Raw genomic sequence first — 20,632 nt, 5'->3', positions numbered from 1 at the left:
GGTACCAGGGACATGACCCAAGAAGGCAGTCCCCGCCCTTGTGGACTCCATTTCTCTTCTAGAATTAATGGCACAGTCTATTGATGAAAGCCCAATGACTTACCCCTAAATCTTCAGCTTCACTCCTACGCACTGATATGCACCTTTCCATCTGAAATCATAGTTAAAGCTAACGACACTTCTTTCAAATTGAATGGTGGTACTTACGTCTCGAGCCTGTTCAGCGTTCCTCTCTACATCGCATAGAGCGTCCACGAAGTTTCCTGTTGCTGCAGATAACCCAAATGAAAATCGGAAACATCTGTCCATTATGTCCATAACCTGTTGTTGAGAGTAAGTTAAATCTTGTTGATGATTTCATTGTTGATTTGCATAAATTAAATTAGGTAAATACTTACCACTTCCGGGAAGTGGGTGTACATACATTCCACAAACATTGCACTTTTTTCAGGGTTACCTTCAAAAACCCCTGCAAATTTTACGACAAATTAAGTTACCAAAATTGAATTTAATTAACTAATAAGCTCTTTATGATTGAAAGAGTAGAAAAACTGTTATTTACCGCAAATTGGATCGCTTGAACCATATTGAACCGAGTTAAACAGGACGATTAGAGTTGTTAATGCAATTAACTTGTTCATTTTAACGCTTATTTTTAGACTAAACTTTTTGAACTAAATTATGTTATTCAGTTGAGTTCTAAAAGTTAATCTGGAATTAAATTAGCCTCTCGTCCTATTAAGTACTTAATTTAATCTCCTATATCTTAACTAGGATTTCCTGACGGATTTAAAACCATCGATAAGGTTTGAATTTCCGTGAAAATATAATTAGAAAGATTATCTTAATCTAATTGTTAGTTTTAATTTGGTATATTAATTATAGGCTAGTGGTAGTATATCCCCTTGGAATGAACGTAGAAGTAATAATTCATTATTACCAATTACATAAATCTACGGTCTAACAACTATTGTTCTGAGAAATAGACTAGAAAAGGCGTCTAGCTCCCCCAACAAATAAATTGATACTACGAATTGAAATAACTAAGGTTAGATCTGCTTAAATCCAATTATTCTTCGACAGTATGTTAGTTATTTTATATTTACACCTGATATAAATTAATTATTACCTGATATTTTATAATTATGAACCGTTAATAGTTAGTATATAGCGTTCATATACGCATGTTTTTCACCCTCCAGCTTATCTAATATATTCCATTCGAATTAACGGTTGCTGCATTTTAAAAGGCAAAAGTAAATGTTAAGGGAAGTGAGTAAGTGCGAATGTGCGAAGATCATGGCAAAACCGCATTTGAAAAAGGTAAAAATTAAGTTAAATTTGCATTAGAGGCAATGAATGATGGACGAGATAAATTTAAGAACTTGCTTGGTTTTAATGAAAATTAATTAACAACAATTTATTGATACATGGATTGGATATTAATTTGAAAGAAATAATAGAAAATATTTTATTATTGTTTCTCCACATATTCATTAATGATTGTAAAATATTCTTCTTGGGTCAAACCGGTTTTCTGCATATAGCATGTCTAATGACGTATGCAAATGAGAAGATCAATTGTCACTAGTTAATTAAGGAAAAAAGCATTAATTTGTTTTCAAAATTACTTACATCGGTGTTCTGCGAGGCGCTAATTATGACGTCGTTCTAAAAATAGAAAAATAATTGTAGATTTTAAATCTTTGTCCCTGATTTGATGAAAGCGGATGGACAAAGTGTATCTCGATAACTTACCTCCAAACCAATTTCTGACCTACCCTCATCCAGGCAGTTCTTCATCTGAAATCATAGTTAGAGATAACGATATTGCTTTCAAATTTTAATAGTTCAATTTTTCTTACGGCTCGAATCTCATCATCATTCGTATTTTCATCACATATCGCTCCTAGATAGTTTCTAGTTGCTTCAGCTGATGCAAATGAAGTTTGATGACATCTAATGACTGTGTTTATAGCCTGTTTGAGGACAAGTTAAATCTTGTTAATTACGGTTATTATTGATGAGACAATTTCAAGTAAACACTTACATCAGCCGGGAAGTTGTCTTTCATGCAATCCCAAAACATTCCAATTTTTTCAGTGTCACCTCCGATAAGCCCTGCAAAATGAATAATAATAATAATAACGTGGTTATCACTGAGTTTAATAGGGGCATGTTCCTTAACTGTATTGTTTAATTAACCATCGATTAACTCTGATTAAAATTTAAATGATTAAAATCCGTATTTACCGCAAACTGGAGGTTTTCCTGAACTAACGACATTAAGTAGAACGATTAACGTTGTTAATGCAATTAACTTGTTCATTTTAGCTCTAATTTTGGTCTAACGAATTAACTCTTTAATCCAGTATGTTATTCTCTTAAGTTATTTAAGTTGATGTGGAATTAAATTAGTCTCGGGTTGTTTTAAATACTAATTTTTAATCTCAGAACCCAGGATTTCCTGGCGAATTTAAATACATCGATAATGTTCAAATTTAACAGTTTCCGGAAAGAAAATAATTATAAAGATTACCTTAAACTAATTGTAATTGTTATCAGGTTTTAATTAGACAAATTAGCCTAATCTAATTATATTTCTTTTCAGAAACTAATTACAATTATATCATGATCGGAGGCGAACATTTAATACTATTTCCCAGGGTCCTGTATAGACCGGAAATGTTGCCTTGTCCCAAGACTCCCTTTAACATTCTAGAATTTTTCCAAATAAACTTCTTCGATGTAAAAAGGGTAGTAGGCAACCCTCAGTACAGTTTTCTTTATACACTTGATTAGCTTAAATCAGGGATAGATTTAATATTAGAAGTAGGAATGGAGAACGGTTAGTATTTACTTCAGTCAGACTCATAGCCAAGTATAGAGCCCCTCCCTCCAACACGTAACGAAGAGTTTAAATCATCTTAATGGCTCACTTAAACTACGTTTTTATGACGTTGCTGACGGGGACGGCGTAAAAAACTTAATTCCTTTTTATCTCTGTCGCTATGACCCGCCTCTTCTTTCATACCCCCCCCCGTCCCGTGAAAGGGGGTCCGGGACTTTGACGCGCGCCCAGATATTACTCTGTTCTCCATTCCTAGTTCTAAAATTAAATCTATCCTTGAAAACGGGGTAAATTATAAGGTGGTAAAATTAAATCAAGGTTGCATAAGAGGCAATAATGGACAAGATACACTTTCGTTCCTCTTAAGAACTTGCTTTGTTTTAATATAATGTATTTAACAACATTTTATTGATACATGGATATTAATTTGAAAGAAATAATGGAAACTATTTTATCATTATTTCTCTTCATATTCATAACGATTGTATAATATTCTTTCGAACTCTTTTCGGGTCAAACCGGTTTTCTCCATATAGCATGACTAATTATGAATGAAAAGAGCAATTGTTACTAGTTAATTAGGGAAAAAAGCATTCATTTGTTTTCAAAATTACTTACCTCGGTGTTCACCACGGCGCTCCTTATAACGTCGTCCTATAAGTAATTGTAGATTTTAAATCTCTGTCCCTGATTTGTTGAAAGCAGATGGACAAAGTGTATCTCGATAACTTACCTCCAAACCATCAATTTCTGACCTAGCCTCATTCATGCAGTTCTCCATCTGAAATGATAGTTAAAGATAACGATATTACTTTCAAATTTTAATAGTTTCTAGTGTTCTTACGGCTCGAATCTCATCTTGATTCCTATCTTCATCACATATCGCTCCTAGATAGTTTCCAGTTGCTTCAGCTGATGCAAATGAAGTGTGGTGACATCTATTAACTATGTTTACAGCCTGTTTGAGGACAAGTTAAATCTTGAAAATTACGGTTATTATTGATGAGACAATTTCAAGTAAACACTTACAACTGCTGGGAAATGGCTGTTCATACAATCCCAAAACATTGCAGTTTTTTCGGAGTTACCTTCGAATAGTCCTGCAAAATTGAATAACAAAGGTACGTAGTTATCACAGTTTAATAAGGGAAAGTTCGTTAACTGCTTTTGGTTTAATTAACCATAGATTAACTTTGATTAAAAGTTAAATGATTAAAATCCATATTTACTGCAAAGTGGAGATTCTCCTGAACTAACGACTTTAAGTAGGACGATTAACGTTGTTAATGCAATTAACTTGTTCATTTTAGCTCTAATTTTGATCTGACGAAAACTCTTTAATCCAGTATGTTATTCCCTTAAGTTATTTAAGTTGATGTGGAATTAAATTAGTCTCGGCTTCATTTAAATACTAATTTTAATCTCAGAAGCCAGGATTTCCTGGCGAATTTAAATGCATCGATAATGTTCAAATTTAATAGTTTCCGGAAAGAAACTAATTAGAAAGATTACCTTAAACTAATTATAATTGTTATCAGGTTTTAATTAGAAACATTATTGTACTGTAATCTAATTATATTTCTTAAGGGAAACTAATTATAATTATATCATGATCGGAGGCGAACATTTCATATGATATCCCAACCCTCAGTATAGTTTATTTTAATATTCGTGACTAGCTTTAATTAACTTTTCCTCTAGTCCTCGTTACGTGATTGGTAGATTAAAATGGATCCAAAATTTCATATCGTGTAAAAATCAAGCACATTAGAAAACGGCGTAAATTATAAGGTAGTAAAAATTAAATCAAGGTTGCGTAAGAGGCAATAATGGACAAGATACACTTTCGTTCCACTTAAGAACTTGCTTGGTTTTAATGTAATGTATTTAACAACATTTTATTGATACATTGATATTAATTTGAAAGAAATAATGGAAAATATTTTATCATTCATTAATCCTCTTCATTTCCATGACGATTACTTAATATTCTTCCGTACTCTTCTCGGGTCAAACCGGTTTTCTCCATAAAGCATGTCTAATCATGGATGCAAATGAAAAGACCAGTTGTTAGTAGGGCCTAATTAATTAAGGAAACCCCCTTCATTGGTTTTCAAAATTACTTACCTCGGAGTTCTCAGAGGCGGTCCTCATAACTTGGTACTAAATATAGAAAAAATATTTTAAATTTCAATCCCTGATTGGCAAAATGCGAAATTTTTTAGCACAGGACAAAGTATATCTCGATGACTTACCTCCATACCCAAAACTCCTGCCCTACCCTCTTCCATGCAGTTCGTCATCTGAAATTGAAGTTAAAGCTAACGATACATCTTTAAAATTTTAATAGATCGATTGTTCTTACGGCTCTAATATCATCATCATTCTCCTCACACAGCGCTTCCAGGAAGTTTCCAGTTGGCTCGGCTGACGCAAATGAAGTTTGGTAACATCTATTGATCAAGTTTATAGCCTGTTTGAGGACAAGTTAAATCTGGATCATTACGGTTATTATTGGTGAGACAGTTTCAAGTTAACACTTACAACTGCTGGGAAATTTTCGTTCATACATCCCCAAAATATTGCAGTTTTTTCAGCGTCACCTCCGATAAGCCCTGCAAAATTAATGACAAAGGTACGTGGTTATCACCGTTTAATAAGGGTATGTTCATTATCTGTATTGTTTAATTAATCATCGATTAACTTTGATAAAAGCATAAGTGGATATGATAAAAGTTTAAGTGATTAAAATCCATATTTACTGCAAAGTGGAGATTGTCTTGAACTAACGACATTAAGTGAGACGATTAACGTTGTTAATGCTATTAACTTGTTCATTTTAGCTCTAATTTCGATCTGACGAATTTACTCTTTAATCCAGTATGTTATTCCTTTAAGGTCTTTAAGTTAATGTGGAATTAAATTAGTCTCGGGTTGATTTAAATACTAATTTTTAATCTGCGAAGCCAGGATTTCCTGGCGGCTTTAAATTTGTCGATAATGTTCAAATTTAATAGTTTCCGGAAAGAAACTAATCAAAAAGATTGCCTTAAAATAATTGTAATTCTTATCAGCATTTAATTAGAAAAATTACCCTAAACTAATTATATTTCTTATCGAAAACTAATTACAATTATATCATGATCGGAGGCGAACCATTTCATACGATTTCTGTATTCGGGACCTGTAGCCTCTGTCCCAAGTCTCCCCCATATAGAGTAGGCAACCCTCAGTATTGTTATTTACAAGACAATTAACCCATTGCAGTCTCTGAGCGCTCTCTGAACCCAAAACGCATAGAGCGCATGCGCTTAATGGCTAGATGGAAGCTAGCCCCCTTGTCTTTCCCTCTTTCTTAGTTTAATTGAAAGGGTTTATATGATAGGTCCGTAATAATACTAACAGAAATAAGATAAGCCTTTCATAATCAAGTTGTTGGTTTTAATGTAGTAATATAATTACAAAATATTTAATTGACACATTAATTGTAATTAGAAAGATATTATGTTTAATTATTTTTATCTTTTATTCGTCATTTTCTTCAATTTCAGAACTATGGACAGTTAGTAGCTCTAGGTATTCGGATCGGGTCAAACCGGCTTTCTCTAGAAAGCATGCCTATTCACGAATGCAGTGAGAAAATTACCAATTAAGTACAGATTTACAATTTAGGCCTAATTTTATTTCAAAATTCTTTACCTCTGTGGCCTCGTGGGAGTTTCTCATAACCTCCTTCTAAATGTAAAAAAAGTGTAGTAATTTTTGTTATTCAAAGCAAATTATTTCTAACCCTGATGGATAAAGGGTTGGTAATAGACCCATTACAATACGGGGCCGCGGAACATTGAACATTAGGATGGTATGTGGACGCAAAGACGTTAGAATGGGCTTCTAAGTTACCAGTCAGAATTGGGTGGTCAGTATTGTTTTAATAATACGTCTTTGCTGTCCACATACTTATCAATGTACCGTCTTAAAGCAACAAGATGGTCAAACACAAGACACTATCCCCAAATTTTGAAAAGGGTTTTCAAGGCAACACCAACAAGGAACGTTAGTTAGTAGCTAACTGCGATCACTTACCCCGATGCGTTCAAATTCTTCTCTGTGGTTGTACATGCACTGGTTCAGCTAAAATCCATTTAGTCGAAATTAATGAATGATCTTTTGTTTAATTTCAACAGACTGTAATAATAATAATAATAATCTAAGCTTGGTCTAGGAAGGGATATCCACACTAAGTCAACTCGCGACTTATTTACAGGTGGGTCCCTTTACAATGCATAGAGGGTGGTGGCTAGCCCCTATGCCACAGCTAACCTACAGCGCCCTACACTAACTATTACCGTTAACCTCTACAAGTTTTGATGGAAAGGAGAAACCGGGTTAGACCGCGGAGGAAAACTCCTTTTAACAAGCGGGGAGAGAACTTGCAAACTCTACGCAGAAGGATTTCTTCCCAGGTTTTCACCCGGTGCCACAGTCCGGGATCGAACCCGGGATCCTCTTGCTGCGAGGCGAAAGCGCTAACCGCTACGCCACCCCACTTAAGTACTTACGGCAGTCAGTCCATCTTTGTCCTCCTCTTTGGCACATGACTCTTCAAGGAAGCCTGTAACTGTTCCAGGTGATCCAAATGAGGTCTCGTGACACTTTTTGATTATGTCTATAAACTGTTCAATACAAGTAAATCATAAGGTTATTATAGAGTAATTTCGGTAGAGGTAGGTGCATTGAACTATGTATCCCTAAACGTTGGGGGCAACTTTGTAAGAGAGATTACAAGTGATATCTCCCGAAACCAAATAAACACTTACCGATTCGGGGAAGTTTTCAGTCGCACAATCGACAAACATTGGTAATCTTTCAGAGTCAGCTTCAAAAACCTCTGCAAAATAAACGCAAAAGGTAGTTAACTATTATTTAACATCTCTATGATCAAATAAGTTGATAATGAAATGATTGAAATCCATATTTACTGCAAATTAGGTCGCTTGAACCAAACTCAACGAAGTTAAATAAGAGTATTAAAGTTGTTAATACAATTAACTTGTTCATTTTAAAGCTAATTAAGACACTAATAACTATTTAAACTACTGTTGTTCTGTTATAGTTCTTCAAGTTAACTGGAATTAAATTAAATTGGGGTTCGTTAAATACTTATTTTAATCTCCTTTATACCATGGAGTGTTTCCTGCCGACCATAAAACCATAGATCGATAAGATTTAAATGTTAATAGTTTCCTTCCGCTAAGAATACAATTAAAAGGATAATATCAAACTAATTATAATAGCGATTTTAATTACGTAATCGAGTGGTCGCTCTTGATCTGACCTGCAATTGTTTTATCCTTTCTTCTTAAGATATCCCCGGGCTCCTGCAGAACGGACATGTTGTCTCTATCCCAAGTCTCCCCCATATAGAGTCTCCATTTATCCCACTTGAATTTTTTTCCAAATAAACCTTTTTGATGTAAAAAAAAGTAGTAGGAAACCCTCAATATTGGTATTTACAAGGCAGTTAACCCATTGCTGTCTCTGCGCACTCTCTGAACCCAAAATGCACAGAGCGCATGTGCCAAATGTGAAATGGAAGGCAAAGTTTTATCCCTGTATCTTTTCCCCCAATAATACTTAGTTTCATTGAAAAGGCTTATACATATAGGTCCGTAACAATATTAACAGAAATAAGATAAACATATCATTATCAAGTTGTTGCTTTTAATGTAGTAATATAATTACAAATATTTAATTGATACATTAACTTTTATTTGAAAGATGTAATGTTTAATTATTTTTTTTTTTCATTTATTAATCTTCATCTTCTTCAGCTTCAGAACTATGGGCAGTTTGTAGCTCTATGTATTCGGATCGGGTCAAACCGGCTTTTTGGAGAAAGCACGCCTATTCACGGATGAAATAAGAAAATTACCAGTTAAGTACAGATTTACAATTTAGGCCTAGTTTTCTTTCAAAATTATTTACCTCTGTGGCCTCATAGGCGTTGTTTAAAAGCTGCATCTACATGGAGAAATTGAAGTCATTATAAATTGCAATAGACCCTTTTCAAGGGTGGTGGGGGGGGGGCGAAATATCTTCTGCTTAATCTATAGGGTTAAGACGGACAGTATGTCGACAACAAAGACGTTAGACAGGGCTTCAAAGTTACCAGTCCAAGTTACCAAATTTGGATGGTCCGTGTTGTTTTCAAGCCATATCTTAATTTATACGCCTTTGTTGTCCATGAATACACACATCAATGTTCAGTTGTAAGAAAACAAGCCGGTCTAGACACAAGTCTAGCTCTTTCCCCAACTTTTGAAAAGGGTTTGTGGAGGCAACGGAGCGCCACCACCGATTGAAGGAAAGTCAGTAACTAACTGCTGTCACTTACCCCGATGCGTTCAAATTCCTCTCTTTGTTTAATGGACATGCACTGGTTCATCTAAAATCCATTTAGTCGAAGTCAAAGTTAATGATCTTTTGTTTAATTTCAACAGACTCTACTGTAGTACTTACGGCAGTCATGCCTGCAAAGTTCCTCTCCCAGGCACATGACTGATCGAGGAAGTCCCTAACTGTTCCAGGTGATCCAAACGCGGTCTCGTAACAGTTTTCGATAATGTTTAAAAACTGTTAAATTCAAGTAAATCATGAGGTAACTGGGGTTATTATAGAGTAATTTCGGTAGAGAGATGCTTTGAACTATGTATCCCCAAACTTTGGGGGCAACTTTGTTAGAGAGAATACAAGCGTTATCCCCCGAAAAAAGAAATAAATACTTACCGATTCGGGAAAGTTGGTAGTCACACATTCGGCAAACATTGGTAGTCGTTCAGCGTCAGGTTCGAAAACCTCTGCAAAATAAACGCAATAGGTAGTTATTATTATTTAACATCTTTATGATCAAATGATTTAATAATAATAATAATAATAATAATAATCTAAGCTTTGTCTACGAAGGGATTTCCACACTAAGCCTGTGGCTTATTTACAGGTGGGTCCCTTTACAATGCATAGAGGGGTGGTGGCTAGCCCCTATGCCACAGCTAACCTACAGCGCCCTATACTAACTATTACCGTTAACCTCAGCAAGTTTTGATGGAAAGGAGAAACCGGGTTAGACCGCGGAGGAAAACTCCTTTAACAAGCGGGGAGAGAACTTGCAAACTCTACGCAGAAGGATTTGTTCCCAGATTTTCACCCGGTGCCACAGTCCGGGATCGAACCCGGGATCCTCTTGCTGCGAGGCGAAAGCGCTAACCGCTACGCCACCCCACGTGAAAAATATGATTTGAGAAAAAAATATTTTTATTATTTAATTAAGCTATTAATTAAATGATTAAATCCGTATTTACTGCAAATTAGGTCGCTTGAACCATATTCAACAAAGTTAAATAGGAGTATTAAAGTTGTTGATGCAATTAACTTGTTCATTTTAAAGCAAATTAAAACACTAATAACTCTTTAAACTACTGTTGTTTCGTTTAGTTCTTCAAGTCAACTGGAATTAAATTAAATTGGGGTTCGTTAAATACTTATTTTAATCTCCGTTATACTAATTAGCATTTCCGCCGACCATAAACCCATCGATAAGATTTAAATACTAATCGTTTCCTTCCGCTAAGAACGTAATTAAAAAGATAATATCAAACTAATTATAATAGTGAACTTAATTGCAATTGTTTTATCCTCTCTTGGGATTTTCTGTCTTCTCTCCTATAGACTCCCTTATAGAGTCACCCTTTTTTCATATAGAATTAGAGTTCAACATATTGTACAATAACAATACTAACAGAAATAACCAGGACAAGGGTATCATAATCAATTTGCACGTTTTATTGTATTAAAATTAATAACACTGAATGGATACATTAATTTTAATTTGAAAGAAATTGTGAAATTATTCATTTTTTCTTCCTGGAATCTTCATCGTCATCGTCGCTTACTAATTCTGCAAGTTGGGCTTCGCTCAAACCAGCTTTTCGGAGATAACATAACTAATTACCGAATAAAACCAATCATTAATTATTAACATCCCCTTTAATTACTAATTTGATTAAAATAAGTTATCTACCTCGGCGTTCTCAATGGCTTGTTCAACTTCATCATCCTAAAGACAGAAGAAACGTGTTTTGTCTTTCTTAGTTTTCTACAAATTATGAATATTACAAAAATTACTTTAAATTTATCACTTACCGAGACTTCCTGAACTTTTTCCCCTTCTTCATAAACGCATTTTTCCATCTAAAGTTCATTTAGTTTTAAGTAAATTGTATTTTTAATAGATTACTTGGATTGTAGTACTATCGTTTATACTTACTGCTGCAAGTCCCTCGTGGTCTTTTTCATCGGCACATACTTGCTTCAGGAAGTCCCCGACTCTTCCAGGTGACCCAAATGAAGTCTGGTAACACTCAGCGAAAAGGTTCAGCACCTGTTAAGCGCGGAGAACATGTTCAGCATGATGAATTGCAATAATTTAAGGTAAAAACTTACAACTTCTGGGAAGTTATTGCTGATACATTCGGTCATGTTAGAATATTTGTCTGGATCGTTTCCCAAAATTCCTGCAAATATTTTTACAACCTACAATGGTGGCTTAGTTTAACAAAGCATCAATTAGCTTTGAGCATTCAACTCTCAAAGCTAATCGAGGTAGAACATTGCAGACTTACGCTCATGATCATAAACTTATGCAACTTAATAGTTAGTTTAATAAAATTCATACTTACCGCAAATTGGAACATCGCATTTAACCAAATTTAATACGACTACGAAAGTCGCTAATGCAATTAACTTGTTCATTTTAGTAATCAAACTAAAACTCTTTAATATACCGATTAGTTTTGAGACTTAATCTGGAATTAAATTGTTTTAGTCTCTAGGCTTGTTTAAATACATTTTTTCTTTCAATCAAGGTCCGGTTATTTTAATTATGGTTTCCTGTCGGCTCTAAAAGCATCGATAAGATTTTAAATTTAATAATTTCCGCAAGGAATGCAATTAAAAAGACGATATCAAACTAATTATAATAAAGATTATGAATTAGGTGTAGAAAATAATTGGTTAGTGACAGTGGACCAAGGAAATCATCCAACCTATATGAATATTGTGAAATTTTTGAAGAAACTTCGTAGATAGTTTCAATAACTCTACTTAGTCAGACGGGGTCAGAGTTCACTGAATGGGGGAGATTAGACTATTCTTAATGCTTCTAGCGAGGCTTCATGGCGGAATGAAAATAACCCAGGAAGGTGGAATTAATGCAATGTTCTATTCATAAAAGGCGTGTTTGCCTGCGGTATTAAGAGGTTTTAAATTAAGTAGGAGATAAAAGCGTTGCGTTATTTTCTAGGCTCCCTCTTAGGGTCTCCCTGTATTATGGTACAATAACAATAAATAGAAAAATAAGATCAGCGTATCATAATCAATTTGTAAGTTTAATGTAACATAATGCAATACAATTGATACATTTAATTTTAATTTGAAAGAAATGTTATTTTTATAATTATTTCTTTTCATCTTCGTCGTCATCATCGTCGTCATTTGCAAGGTTTGCAAGGTCAGTTAAGGACAAATGGGCTTTTTGCAGGTAACATAACTAACAAACGAATGAAATCAAAAACAATGGATACTCGTTAATCACTAAACACAATTTCATTTTATTAAAATTACTCACCTCGACGTCCAGAACGGCCTTTTCTATATCACCGTCCTAAATTGCGGAAACAATAATTATGTTGGTCAAAATTATTTATATTTATTCATATAGTGAACAAGCTTGATCACTTACATCGATATCTTTATTTATTTCCCCTTCATTGTTCATACATTGTTCCATCTAAAGTTCATTTATGCTTTTTCATGGATGCGTTTTAACGTGACTAGATTGCCTGTATTGTCGTACTTACGGCACTAAGTCCTTCTATGTCCTTCCCTTCGGCACATAACTGGTTCAGCAAGTCCCTAGTTTGTCCAGGTGATCCAAAAGAGGTCTGGTAACACTGAGCGATTACGTCCAACACCTGTTGAGGACAAGTAAATCTTATTCATGATGATTGATAAGACAATTTGCAACAATTTCAGGTAATTACCATGAATTTATTCATTAATGAATAAATTCATGTAAATACTTACCACTGCCGGGAAGTTATTGTTGATACAATCGGCAAAGATTGACAACTTTTCAGGGTCACCTCTCGTAGCTCCTGCAATATAAACGCCTGATTAGTTTTACTATAACTTTGATTAGCTTCAAGCTTATCGAAGTTGAACTTAAAGGATCAGTGGGTAAGAATATTACGCAGCATCTACCCAGTAAAATGACAATGGACCGAATTTAGAGTAAAATAGGTTTTGATCAGAGGAGTGGTACTTATGATAACAATGGTCATAAACTTATACTAATAGAAAGATATATTTTACGGCAAATTGGAGCTTCGCTTGAACCATATTTAACGAAATTAAATAGGATGATTAAAGCTGTTAATGCAATTAACTTGTTCATTTTAAAACAAATATCAGAGTAAGACTATTGTTAATCCTTTCAGTTTTAAAAGTTAATCAATAATTAAATGGTTTTAGTCTCTAGGGTAGTTTAAATACTTATTTTAATCAAGTTTCCGTTATTTTATTTAGGATTTCCTGTCTGGCCAAAAACCATCGATAAGCCTTATGTTTAATAGTTTCCGAAATTATTAATTATTATTTAGTTATTTTTAATTCTGTAACAGAAATAACAGAGTAGTGGCAAAGTATCGCCATAGACAGCGTTGAGATGCGTATAGAAATATACCGAACTGCCATGAGGCTATGTTAGGAGTTTGTTTAAGGATATTGATAATTAATTTGCGATAAAAGTGGTCTGATTGTAATAACGGTAGTGATTTGAAGATTAATTTTAATTATATTAGCTTGAATTAATTTTTAAATCTTAATTATAATTCACAATAGGGAATATTTGAAAGTTGTATTCCCGCCTAATCTAGGTCTAGATTGTTATTGAGGGAGGTAACCTCTTTCAGTTCGTAAAAGGGTCCGAAAAATTCATTTAAAAAATGTATTTCTTTATTAAGTTTGTGAAAAGACGGGTATAAGGGTTTAATGTTGATCCCTTACATGTTCTTTCAGTAACCATCTAAAGAGATGGGGACCGCGGTTTGGACGTTTCTCTTCATCCCCCCATCCTCCTTGCATCATGAAAGGTAAGACCATGGACTCGATTTACATATTCTCAACTCTCTAGTTTTCCATCCTAACAACCTTTAATGATATTAGTGTGGAAAAACAGTGGAAATTCCAAGCCGATTAAAATTTGTTAATAATAGAAATTTTCTTATTATTTTCAGTACCTGGACTCAACACTCGGAAGTTACGCGTTTATAAAAATATTCTTATTATTTTCATTATTAATCTTTTTAATAAAATCTAATGTATCAATGAAATATATTTCAAAATAAAAACATGCATTAATATTTTTAAATAATATGTGATAGAATCATTTCTATTTATAAGCTTACTAATTATAGTTATGGCTATGTTATAAAAACTTGATTTGTACCCTCTGGTTAAGTATAAGATGCACTATATTAAAGTGCTTTCTCAATATAACAGAAGAGGTGACTCGAATAATAAACAGAAAATCGATAGGTTGCTATTGGTTCAATTTCTGTAAACTAAAACTTTCTGTACCTGTATTAAAGGGGCTAAACACTAATGACAATTTTCCTTCATGCTACATTATGAGCCTATTCACGGCTTGTTCCCTGTGCCACGTTCGGGAAGGTACGTCGACACTATTGTGGAATAAAGGGAGCCTTCTCATATTACACGGCTCCAGCAAGTTACAACGAAGCGTACTTTCTGTTTTTAAACACATATACTTTTGTTTATACTTTATAAATGTACTATGGAATAAATAAAATGAAATAATTGTTCGTCGATTTAATGAATCTCATTTTTATTGCTTTTCTTTTCAATAAAGTTACAGGCATACATATGATCATTAATAAATAAATCACTTTTTAGCACTGTTAAAGGCAGTGCGTCGAGGGGCTATTCACTAATGAAAATTTTCTTTCATTGGTGATTTCTATTGATGCTTTTAAAAAGTCATTTAAAATGGATTTGGATTAATGGTTGCCTCTGGATTACGAGTAATCATCGAGGGGCTACTCACTAAAAACTCGTTAGTGCTTTTAAACAGGATTGGGATTTGGGGATACTTAGGGGCTATGGGTTATTATTATTATCATTATGAACGGATAATTAAGCATTAACACATTTGCCACTAGGGGCGCTGTATACGTAGTTACGTATTTACTGACATCTAAAGCATGATAAATTCTGCTAGACTTTCGTGTAAGCAATATATAGTTCATAAATTGCCACTAGAGGCGCTGTATACGTAGTTACGTATTTACTGACACCTAAAGCATGATAAATTCTGCTAGACTTTCGTGTAAGCAATATATAGTTCATAAATTGCCACTAGAGGCGCTGTATACGTAGTTACGTATTTACTGACATCTAAAGCATGATAAATTCTGCTAGACTTTCGTGTAAGCAATATATAGTTCATAAATTGCCGTTAGGGGCGCTGTATACGTTGTTACGTATTTACTGACATCTAAAGCATGGTAAATTTTTGCTATGACGTCATATCCTGTAACAGCAGGGGGTCACAGCAGGGGGTAACAGTATGGAAACAGCAGGGGGTCCCAGCATGGGGTAACAGCAGGGGGTCCCAGCATGGGGTAACAGCAGGGGGTCCCAGCGGTTGGTAACAGTATGGAAACAGCAGGGGGTGAAGTGTCATGACGTCATATCCGGTGACGCGACATGACGTCATATCCGGTGACGCGACATGTCGTCATATCCGGTGACGTGTAATGACGTCATATCCGGTGACGCGTCATGACGTCATATCCGGTGACGTCACCTATGACGTCAACGAGGTAATTGACTTGTGACGTCACGACAGATGTTAATGGTAAAAGGTAATGATTGTCCATTCAGTTAGGACTAGCGTTCATTCATTTAGGCCTAGCGTTCATTCATTTAGGCCTAGCAGTGTTCAGCTATTCGGATTTCGCGCCCGGGATATGGTACACCCGAGTCCGCTTTTAGCGCCCCCCGACGCAGGAAATTTACGCAGTTGTAAGTTGCAGGCATAGGTCAATCGGTTCATTTCGTTCCCTGGAAGCCGTCGAAGAAGGTCGCTCGGAGAAACCTTTCGCGCTCAGCTGATGGTGATCGTGATGCCGGCTTTTGAAGTCGATTCGTGATCGTTCCGCCATTTCGATGATCGTTTTTGCCGAGGACGCAAGCTGAATTCGAAGCTCTTCAACTTAATTGGCGACCATTGCTTCGCCTCGTGGTGCTTTAACAGTCCGTAAGCCTAACCTTTACAATAATCCAAACTCATCTAGCTCCCCTTAAATTATTTATTTTATTTCAAGTATTTAAATTAATTAGGTAGTGTTAAATGTTAGTGAATTTTGTTTATTTATTAAAAATCAAGTACCATAAATAAAATTTTACAACGAGATGTTGGACAAGAGAGAATCCCTTAATAATTAGTTTAGGAGATATTATTTAAAGATATTAAACGGGGTACGTAATTAATTTAGAGATATCGCGACAGATTTTCGGAAATCAAGTCCCGCCGAACACGAGGGCCGTTGCCCTAAGCCTTGTACCATTTAAATTCTAGTTACTTTACGGATTCTGTCTGTGGGAATAGTTTTAAAATAAATAAATAGCAGGGTTTTCCTAAAATTAGTTTAGGGTCTATTATTAATTAATTTAGAGCTAAAGTGTCAGATTTAATTTCGAAAATCAAGTCCCGCCGAACACGAGGACCGTTGCCCTAAGCCTAATTAAGCCTTCTTCCATTTAATCCTAGTTGTTTACGGGTATATCTGTGGGTATAGTTTTAAAATAAATAGCAGATTTTCCTAAGATTAGTTTAGGGGCTATAATTAATTAATTTAGAGCTAAAGCGACCGATTTTTCGAAAATAAAGTCCCGCAGAGATCATTTTAAGACACGAGGACCGTTGCCCTAGGCCTAATTAAGCCTTCTTCCATTTAATTCTAGTTATTTACGGGGTCTATCTGTGGGTATAGTTTTAAAATAAATAGCAGGTTTTCCTAAGATTAAATTAATTAATTATAGCCCCTAAACTAGAGCTAAAGCGACAGATTTTCGATAATAAAGTCCCGCAGAGATAATTTTAAGACACGTAGACCGTTGCCCTAGGCCTAATTAAGCCTTCTCCCATTTAATTTCGTTATTTACGGGGTCTATCTGTGGGAATAGTTTTAAAATAAATAAATAGCAGGTTTTCCTAAAACTAGTTAGGGGCTTCTATTAATTAATTTAGAGCTAAAGTGTCAGAATTTCGAAAATCAAGTCCCGCAGAGATCATTTTAAGACACGAGGACCGTTGCCCTAAGCCTAATCCCATTTAATTCTAGTTATTTATGGGGCCTATCTGTGGGAATAGTTTTAAATGACCTGTTTTCCTTAAATCAAATTAGGGGATATTTTAAATTTTCATTATCAAGCTATGTATTTAGTTTAAGGGAAACCTGGCGTTTAGTTTTAAATTAGTTTAGGGGGTTTTTCCTTATATTATTTAAATCCATTTTGTTGGGCCCAAAAGTAGGCAATAGTTTAAGATGTGTTATTAATATGTTTTCTTTTATAGATGCAGCTGATATTCTTGGATTTTTCTGTCGCTGTTCATTTCTAGACGGATCATTCCAGATGACTTATCATTCCTGATGACATCCTTTGTTGCCTTGACGTTGCACGATGATTTCCGCTGTTCTGGACTCGCTACGTATCATTCCTGATGACAATTCTCTGTTGGATTCCGTTACACGATGTCTTCTTCCGGACTTGCTATCTCTCTCAACATTGACTCGAAGATGCGGAGAAAATCATCGAAGCTAGAAGACACAAAATACATATTTTTTACTTGCAAATTTTACATGTAACCACTTAACTTAGTTTTTTTTCTTGCAAATTTTATTTGTAACTACTTATTATTTTTTTTTTGCGTTCAAACTTTAATTTACCAAACTCTTTAATATTTTTTTGTTCGAAAATTTTTGTAAACACTTGGTTTTTTTGTTTCTTATTGAATAAATTTTGCTTTAAACCTCGTTCTTTCTTTTCTTGAATTTATTTTGATACTAGACTTGGTTTCTTTTTTTAAAAGTCTGGACTTAGGGAGTTTTTTTACCCCTTTTTTCATAATTTTTACAAAAAATAAAGAAAATAATACAATAAAAAAAATTTTTTTTCAAAAAAAAATTATTTTTTTATTAAAATTATTAAAAAATATAAAAAAAATTGTAAAAATAAGCATAAAAAATGTCAAAAAAACTACCCTAAGTGTTTTTCGACTATTTTTGTTCCTTCCCCAATATCGACACTTTAATTTTAAACTTAAGCTACCACCCCCAAAGTAAGCCTTGCGAGCCCAATTTAAATTTTACAAGTCCCTGGGACAAATCGGGAAACGTAAAATTTAAACTAAGGCCCGCTGTAGAGCCCCCAAAACCAGGAAACTTCGTCCTTAGCATGGGATTTCCAATGAGAGTCCACTCGCTGTCGTCCATAGCATGGGATTTCCAATGAGAGTCCACTCGCTGTCGTCCATAGCATGGGATTTCCAATGAGAGTCCACTCGCTGTCGTCCATAGCATGGGATTTCCAATGAGAGTCCACTCGCTGTCGTCCACAGCATGGGATTTCCAATGAGAGTCCACTCGCTGTCGTCCACAGCATGGGATTTCCAATGAGAGTCCACTCGCTGTCGTCCACTTCTTCCTGCGCAAGAAAAATTCGAATTACTATTTGGAAAAAGACACACGAATAACTTGAAATTAATTACCTTAATTAGAAAATCCAGTCGAGTATTTTCGCTAGACGTAACGGCAAAATGTTCAGGCATAAGACAAATGACTATTTTTTTGGCATAAAAGGCACACTCGTAACAGTAATAGGGAAAGAATAGCGTAAAAAGCTAAGCCTCGCCTTAAACCCCGCTTAAAATCGTGTTTACTTTTAAAGGACAAAGCGTATAAGCAACCTTCTACCTTAAACATAAATCATAAATTTATTTAAATCCTACAAAACTCCCTCAAGGAGTTGCCAAACGCTTTTCCCCTAAAAATATTTATAATTAAAACCATAAACTAGATACCTTAACACCGCAAAGGGAATCTCACCCTTGAAATCCTGATTACGCGTTCATTATTCTTAAAAGGGAGGGCTAGGACCAGTGTTCACCTATTCCATAAGTAAGATTTTATTTATGTCCTGGCGAAAAGAAAAATCCCTAAAACTTCAAGGACACAAAGCCGCTTCCCTTCTAACAATAAATAGAATAATAAATAATAAACTAAATACCCTAATAATTGCCTAAATGTCTCACAGGCTGTCTAAGTAGTCTTTTTCGCTAATGAGATTCCCTTTCACGGATAAAATCAAAGTGTAGACCTCAATTAAGAAGGGGATTGTAATGGGTTCCTTGACCTGATTAATATTGGGTGCCTTTTGCCAAAAAAATAGTTAGTGATTCTAGAATCCAACATAAATTTCTCCTTTGGAAACAGATGGTACCTATAAAAAATAAAATTCAAACAATCAAATACAGATTAAAATTATTAACAACTTAAATGACACAAGTACTCTAGGCATCCATCTAGATGCACTTCCAACGTGGGCCCCTAAGCCTTGGTCGTAAATAGCAAACGTATTTGGCACGTTTAAGCATAAATTTTCCACTTGCAACGCATAATTTCCGATCGGTTGCAGTAAAAATTTGGTATTTAATACAAATTAACCCTTAAAATATAAATAAAATCGAAATATTTACCAGAAAAGATCGGACAGAAAATCGCAGCAGCCAATTTCCACGAAGAAACGCCCCAAAAAGAACCCAGAATGAATAGGTTTATTTCTTGCAAACATGGACCGCTAGATGGCGCTGCTGAAGTTAGGCAGACTTCTATTTTCTAATATAATTAATAATTTAGTTAATTGTAATTTAATAATGTCTTCTATAACACTTTTCTCCACTTTTAAAAAGTTGTACCTTAGTTTATGGATTCCTACAGATGGAAAAACCACAATATAAACATGTGGTTAAACTAATTCCTATGAAACATAATTAATTTTAAGGGGATCCAGTTTTACGTTGATCTGGATCAAATAAAAGTTCTGAAATAAAAAGTGTAATATATTCCAAAATCTTTGTTTGTTTTCGGCCTAATTATTCCTGTTCTGAACTAGAAAATTAGTAAAATAAAAATAGTAATGAAGAAAGATGATGCTATAGGTTTAGCCTCTCATAACTTGGGTGTCCTGTAAGAATAATCGGGTTGCAAAACCTTCCGTATGGTAATATACAAGCAAGTTATTGCTCCTTTGAAAATTTTTTAGCTTACATGTATTCAACAACATAAATAAATAAATATATAAAACCAAAAGCGTATAGAAAACCATGGTTTTCTATACGCTTTTGATAAAACTAAACTGAATTTGGCTCATGTCTAACCCTAATTGGACGCTACTAATTTGCATAAGTTTGCAGCAAACCATTTTTTTTGCATAAGGCCGCCATTTTCGAAAGTTTGCTTCCAAAATACTAATTTGCATAAATTCTGAAACTTTTTCTTGCATAAGGCCAGTATTTTCAATAGTTTGCAGCCAATATACTAATTTGCATAAAATTCACCAGCAAACCTCCCCATGCATATG

At 34.6% G+C, this 20,632-nt stretch overlaps 2 protein-coding genes and 3 long non-coding RNA genes across 14 annotated transcripts; 2 read left to right on the top strand and 3 right to left on the bottom strand.

The window, feature by feature from the left end:
- Positions 1–3,280: 3,280 nt before the first annotated feature.
- LOC149654595 (uncharacterized) lies at positions 3,281–3,822 on the bottom strand. Its single transcript, XR_016370440.1, has 3 exons — positions 3,585–3,822; positions 3,470–3,505; positions 3,281–3,392 (listed from the first exon to the last, which is right to left on the bottom strand). It is a non-coding gene; the product is annotated as an uncharacterized LOC149654595 (long non-coding RNA).
- A 5,141-nt stretch (positions 3,823–8,963) lies between these two features.
- LOC149654594 (uncharacterized) lies at positions 8,964–10,298 on the top strand. Its single transcript, XR_016370439.1, has 3 exons — positions 8,964–9,509; positions 9,593–9,728; positions 9,849–10,298. It is a non-coding gene; the product is annotated as an uncharacterized LOC149654594 (long non-coding RNA).
- A 371-nt stretch (positions 10,299–10,669) lies between these two features.
- LOC149654593 (uncharacterized) lies at positions 10,670–11,995 on the bottom strand. Its single transcript, XM_089846158.1, has 6 exons — positions 11,587–11,995; positions 11,351–11,421; positions 11,175–11,288; positions 11,051–11,098; positions 10,929–10,964; positions 10,670–10,851 (listed from the first exon to the last, which is right to left on the bottom strand). The coding sequence occupies exons 1-6, from the start codon at positions 11,657–11,659 to the stop codon at positions 10,759–10,761; spliced, it is 435 nt and encodes a 144-aa protein (XP_089702284.1). The 5' UTR covers positions 11,660–11,995; the 3' UTR covers positions 10,670–10,758.
- LOC149654592 (uncharacterized) lies at positions 11,984–14,333 on the top strand. 9 transcript variants are annotated; one of them, XR_016370659.1, is made up of 8 exons: positions 11,990–12,288; positions 12,408–12,446; positions 12,546–12,593; positions 12,743–12,847; positions 12,941–13,733; positions 13,808–13,913; positions 13,985–14,058; positions 14,203–14,333. It is a non-coding gene; the product is annotated as an uncharacterized LOC149654592 (long non-coding RNA). The 9 variants fall into 9 exon arrangements; XR_016370660.1 differs by having other exon boundaries at positions 11,984–12,108; positions 12,210–12,288; positions 12,941–14,058; XR_016370661.1 differs by lacking the exon at positions 13,808–13,913 and having other exon boundaries at positions 12,941–13,144.
- Positions 14,334–16,336: 2,003 nt separating this feature from the next.
- On the bottom strand, positions 16,337–20,412 carry LOC149654591 (uncharacterized). Of its 2 annotated transcripts, none has more exons than XR_016370656.1 (3): positions 19,968–20,412; positions 18,762–19,887; positions 16,337–18,697 (listed from the first exon to the last, which is right to left on the bottom strand). XR_016370656.1 is itself a non-coding variant. In XM_089846157.1 (3 exons), the coding sequence occupies exons 1-3, from the start codon at positions 19,462–19,464 to the stop codon at positions 18,401–18,403; spliced, it is 387 nt and encodes a 128-aa protein (XP_089702283.1). In that variant the 5' UTR covers positions 19,465–19,493; the 3' UTR covers positions 16,337–18,400. The 2 variants fall into 2 exon arrangements, 1 of the variants encoding a protein (XP_089702283.1); XM_089846157.1 differs by lacking the exon at positions 19,968–20,412 and having other exon boundaries at positions 18,762–18,792; positions 19,406–19,493.
- Between the last annotated feature and the right edge of the window lie 220 nt (positions 20,413–20,632).

The sequence above is a fragment of the Phalangium opilio genome, unplaced genomic scaffold, assembly GCF_054372755.1.
Source record: "Phalangium opilio isolate 3A_F unplaced genomic scaffold, DU_Popi_V2 ptg000079l_1, whole genome shotgun sequence".
Lineage (NCBI taxonomy): Eukaryota > Metazoa > Arthropoda > Arachnida > Opiliones > Phalangiidae > Phalangium > Phalangium opilio.
Note: the sequence above shows the minus strand (reverse complement) of the source record. Positions and strands in the feature narration are given on the sequence as shown.